The sequence below is a fragment of the Lactuca sativa genome, chromosome 4 (assembly GCF_002870075.4).
Source record: "Lactuca sativa cultivar Salinas chromosome 4, Lsat_Salinas_v11, whole genome shotgun sequence".
In the NCBI taxonomy this organism is placed as follows: domain Eukaryota; kingdom Viridiplantae; phylum Streptophyta; class Magnoliopsida; order Asterales; family Asteraceae; genus Lactuca; species Lactuca sativa.
In genome coordinates, this window is record NC_056626.2 from 72,430,617 (window position 1) to 72,436,326 (window position 5,710).

The 5,710-nt window shown below is 33.3% G+C and overlaps 1 protein-coding gene across 1 annotated transcript; it reads right to left on the reverse strand.

The window, feature by feature from the left end:
* Window positions 1–1,387: 1,387 nt before the first annotated feature.
* On the reverse strand, window positions 1,388–3,316 carry LOC111886835 (transcription factor DUO1). The gene is made up of 4 exons (XM_023883087.3): window positions 2,969–3,316; window positions 2,213–2,468; window positions 1,754–2,147; window positions 1,388–1,679 (listed from the first exon to the last, which is right to left on the reverse strand). The coding sequence occupies exons 1-4, from the start codon at window positions 3,169–3,171 to the stop codon at window positions 1,537–1,539; spliced, it is 996 nt and encodes a 331-aa protein (XP_023738855.1). The 5' UTR covers window positions 3,172–3,316; the 3' UTR covers window positions 1,388–1,536.
* Between the last annotated feature and the right edge of the window lie 2,394 nt (window positions 3,317–5,710).

Here is a 5,710-nt window from a genome sequence, read left to right on the forward strand (position 1 = left end):
CTGCTATTTATTAGATTAGGTTGGCGTGTTAGGATTGGAATTGCCATTTCTAATTTTAGAGAGTAATGTGAGACTGGATATAATTTTAATTAAGGGTGATCACGGTGCGGTTCAGTGCAGCTATTGGCAAAAACCTCACCACTAACCGCAAATGCGGTTAATCCATTTTCAAAACCGCTTAGTGCGGTTATTTTTGCGGTGTGGTTAGATGTTTATTTTTGCGGTGCGGTTTTGTTTTTTTGTGTTTTGGTTATTAACCGCATGAATTTGGTGCGGTTATTTTGTTTGGTTTTTAACCATACTTTGGAGTTCAAACAGTTTTAAAAGTTTAAAGATATTACTTGTAATAATAAAAAACCGTAAGGTATAAGACAATTAGTTTAAATTACAAACAACTAATATCTTAAAAACGTTAAATCACTAATACTTAATAATACATATCTTAAAATTGTCAAATTTCACCATTTTCCAAAGTTAAACATAAGAAAAAACAAACACTTTTGTATTTTAGAATTGTATCTTTCTTTCATCCATAAAACTTGTCTTATTTTTAGTATTTAATATATTAATAATTAATAATAAAAAATTGTATATAATATATGTTGGTGCGGTGCGGTTTTTGAAAACTAATAACCGCACCGCACCGCAAATTTGCGGTTTTTGAAAAACAAAAAACCTCAGCATCGGTTTTTATTGCGGTTTCGGTTAATCGGTTGCGGTTAATGCGGTTTTTGCGGTTAATTTTAATTGCGGTGCGGTTTTTGCTCACCCCTAATTTTAATAGTCGGATGGACCCTATGTAAAAGACGTCTTGGTAATTTTGTAGGAGTTTACATAGTTTGTCGCGAGTGAAAGCTAAAACGTTCTTACCGATACAGACATATTGGTCTTTGTACAGGTCATTAAGAGCATCCACAATAAAAGTAGTATAAGAGTTGAATAAGGTGATGACTAGGATTGAATAGGAGTTGAATGAAGTGTGGGTGATAACGTGGAGTAGAGTTGAATGATCATTAAATGGTTCGATAGAATGAATAAAGTGGTGATTAGGATTGAATAGGTGTTTAATGGGTTGTGAGTGATGGTATATGGATGTTTAATGGATGGTGTGACAATCCATTTACCTGTATAGAATTTAATAGATCGTGGATACACTAACGATTACTTCTCCCGACTCGTCCAACCGAGGTCATTATCTATATCTATGATTTTGAGGAGATTGATCATAATTTGAGTTATATATTAGATTTTTTTCCCCGAACAGTACTATGATTAAAAAAGGAAAACATAAACAAACAAGAAAATTAAAGAAAATACATAAAAGGAGAACAAAGCAAAATGGAAGGGAGGATCAATTATCAATCATCATCATTTAAAAACAAAAAAAGATTGTTAGCAACCATTTCGATTATCCGTTATCACACACCAACGAGTCTTTATGTGGCATACATTAAAAAGCATTAATAAAAAGTAAAACTTGTTCATAATACAATGAACAACAACAAATTAATACCCCTAAAACCCCTAGCTCACACGTCACCACTCGGATGGGCTCGGAAGCGGCTCGATATGGTCAAACATATCCATCGGAAAATCATCAATGAACGTATCCGGCGCCATCATCATCGGATCACCACTCTCTTGCCTCCCGCAGCTCCCACCGCTTTCTCCTTCACCACCTGCAACACAAAACTTTCTGTAAATCAAACAAAAGAGATAATTCACCAAGATACTTAACTTCCGGCATGAATACCTGGTGGGATGTAAGGGTATGGCACCATCTCCGAAGAACCACCTTGCCCAAAAACGGCGAAGAAATTAGGGTCCGCAAGTTGGGTGAAAATGTCGTGGTTTTCGAGCGGCGGCGGCGGTGGTGGTGATGGGAGTTCGACTTTAAGAGGCGGAGCATGAGGGAAAGGTGGTAGTAAAAGTGGTTGTTGTGGCACGTTGCAGGGGTATTGACAGAGTGGCTGGATGTCGTCATAGATAAGCAAGCTTGTGGCCGCCGTGGTGGGAGTGGCGGTGGTGGGGGTGATAAGTTCCGGCAGTGGGACCATGTTGATTGGTTCACAGTAAGGCGAGGAGCAAGACAATGTTTTTGGTGACGTCACTGATGATTCTTCTGTTGAAGAACTTTGTTTCGGTGCCTGAAATCGTCAAACAGATGATTTTTATAATACGAAATTAAATGGATTGAAATGAGATTGTTTACCTCAAAGGTGGGAACTTTATGGAGGGAAGGGGGTTCCCGGAGAGATTTGTGGGACTTTGGTGGTGGTGGTGGTGGCGGCGCCTGCGGTGGTGTTTGAAGAACTCGAGCCAATCTTTTCTGTCTGCTACTCCAGAAGTTCTTCACATCGTTATCTGTTCTTCCCGGCAAATACGTAGCGATTCTTGCCCATTTGTTCCCGAATTGCCCCTGTAGGTCTATCACTATCCTCTCTTCCTCTGAAGAAAACTTCACACCACTGATCACACACACAGAGATAGAAATCAGATGCATGTTCTTCATGTGTCAAAAAGAAAAAGAAAAACACAAAATTACAAGAAACCTTATCAAAATTTAATTTCAATTTATCAAAAGTTTATAAACAACCATTTGAAATGAAGATAAAATCTTGCATTCTTGCAAAAGTAAAAGAAGAACACAATGAGTCCAAGTTCTTGATTGATAACAAGAAACCCATTTCTAAAAGAAGCACACAGACACAATATTAAACCAAAAAACTCAGTATATCGACTGAAGTATATATATACTCTATGAACACTCTCACACACAGACATAAACACAAACAGTTTGTGTGTGCAAAGTACAGATGACAAAAACGAACGTTACGGATTACCATAATCGATTATCACTTCAATTTTCAAAATTCGCGAGACTAAAACTCAAAAAAAAGATGGGGAATTGGATAAAAGAGACGCGGTGTTGATGAATTTGAAAGGAGAAAGTTATGGAGGGTGGTACTTTTTGAGATTGGGTCTGAGTTTGTTGACCCAACGAAGACGACAAGATTTTCCAGTGCGTTGAAGAAGGCCTTTGGATCGAATGGAGCTCCAATCTCTGGGTCCGTATTTCTTGACATGCTTCATCAAAACTTCATCTTCTTCTGACTTCCATGGCCCTTTCTTTATCTCCCCCATTTCATCATACATTCTTCCCCTTTCCATTGATTCTTCAATTTTCTCTCTCGCACACACTTCACACACTGCAACCCTTTTTCTCTCTGTAAATTCAGTGAATTTGTCTGCAATTAGAGGGTGGGTGTATAGTGACGGTTAAGACGGTTGTTGCCATGATCTCCGATATTCCCCCCTTTTTTCTCTCTTTCGAAAACATGGGTAGAATTTTACATTTTCGGTCCTCAAGATTATAAATAATACGTATTTTCCCTTGATTAAATAATCTAAAAACGTAAATGGTACTGAAATCTATTCGACCAAATTTGACCACCATTTATGAAATTACCAAAATGCCCATCTATGTTCTCGTCTGTCGTCACACTAAATACTGTATGGGTCGATACATAATATGTTACAGTTCAAAAATTGGGTCGTTCGTTACCAAGAAATTGATAACATCGACTTTTAAACAAATTTAATTTTTAACGTAATTTGATGATGCGAAAAAACTTAATAAAAAATATTGTTTAAATAAAAAAAAAGTAATTATTGGATTTCAATATTTACGCAAATCTATTTATTTCTGAGCAATTGTGGTTAAAAGGAAATTGATCTTGTTTACTTGGCGTGGTTGTATAATAAATGGAACTTGTATTGATGTGTTCATGTTGCATAAATCGGGTATTCTCGACTTGTGATATACTTGAATGTATTTTATTAATCATTAAATATCTAAAATATAATCATCTTCTCTAATAAATGAAGGTTTTTTTTTGCCACTTGTCACACTCTTATTCATTTTGCCACATTTCATTTTGTGGTTATTTTAAATTAATTTTTATTCCATATGTAATTTTATGGTTTTCCTATTTTATTAAATTCTATATGGTATTTAAATTTAATAATAAATGTTTATCAATTTCATTAATTGACTTTCCTTATAATTTCAAAATTTTAAATTAAAATCTCATTAATTTGCTTTGATTATTTTATCTGTTTAAATTTAAAAGAGAAAAAAAAAACACTTTAATTTTAGTAATTCAATATTTTTTCATTTTTTTTATAAATTCAAATTTCTCAAATGTTTATATATATATATATATATATATATATATATATATATATATATATATATATATATATATATATATATATATATATATATATATATATATATATATATATATATAGAAGAGTTATATGGAAAATGAATCATTAGGCAACACATATTTGTAAGTCTATTTTTTTTTTCTAGTTTAAGCAGAACTACTGAACTAATTACTATAGTCTATAGATAAGAAACCGCTTAGTGAATATATATTTTTTGCTTTAGCATGGTAATTAATTAATTTAGTCAACTTCATCGGTAGTGATCTGATCTTTGCAATCACTTTATATTAATAATAAAAATCTGTGCAAAAATATTACATTATAGTTATACAAACTAAACATATATACACAAAACGTCGGATCAGTTTAAGAAGAAATATTACATTATACATTATACAGAGGGATAATGACTTGAAAGGGTAACGAGCTTTCAGTTTTATTTATATTTAGTCACTTAATTTTTTTTCGTGTTTGATTTACCCATAAATTATTTGAAATTGTTCATATTTTATCATTAAGACCGGTTGTAACCGGTCATAAGAGTAAATGTGAACAATTTCAAATATTCACGGGTAAATCAAGCACGAAAAAAAATCCAGTGACTAAATGTGAACAAAGCCGAAAGTTCGTACCCTTTCAAATCATTATCTCATAAATGGTTCTAAATGTTATTCAGAATAAGCACAACTGGAATATTGAGACCATACAGGTGAGTATGTTGTAATATTCGTATGATATATTCTTAGTGTATAAGGTACAAAAAACAACACTTACAATGTAGTAGGAGCAACTTCAATCACATAGAAACTGAAGGAAAAAATATTGTGGTGGGTTCAAACAATTTACTTAGGACATAGGTAACAATTTTCACTTTAGAGGGTGAAGATTGTCGTTGTAGATCATACGAGAAGAGAGAACTTATGATAAAGAAGTGTGAAGATAATTTGTTGTTAGATTTGGATGAGGTTTTTCTCGTTACAACAACAAGAGATTTAATTTACTGCTCATGTACCGCTCCTCGACCATGATCTTATGCATCCGACTCTCTCTAATCAAAGTTATTGTTGTTGTAAAGAGAAAAAACTCATTCAAATCTAACATCACATTATCTTCACACTTCTTTATCATATGTTCTCTTTTCCTCTTACGATCTACAACGACCATCTCCACCATTTAGAGTGAAAACTATCGCGTATGTCTTAAGTAAGTGTTTGAACCCATCACAATCTTTTTTCCTTCACTTTCTATGTAATTGAATAAGTGTTGTTTTTGTATCTTATACACTAAAGGTATATCACATGAATAACAACATACTCACTTATGTGACATTAATATTCCGATTGTGCTCGTTCTTAATAACATTTAGAACCATTTATGAGATAATGATTTAAAATGGTAACGAACTTTCAATTTTGTTCATATTTAGTCATTGAACTTTTTCGTGTTTGATTTACCCCTTAATTATTTGAAACTGTTC

Coding starts and splice junctions, on each gene's coding strand:
- LOC111886835 (XM_023883087.3), bottom strand. CDS start 3,171: ATGGAAAGGGGAAGAATGTATGATGAAATGGGGGAGATAAAGAAAGGG. Junction 2,148..2,212: donor ATAAAGTTCCCACCTTTGAG/GTAAACAATCTC, acceptor TGACGATTTCAG/GCACCGAAACAAAGTTCTTC. Junction 1,680..1,753: donor ATACCCTTACATCCCACCAG/GTATTCATGCCG, acceptor TTTGTGTTGCAG/GTGGTGAAGGAGAAAGCGGT.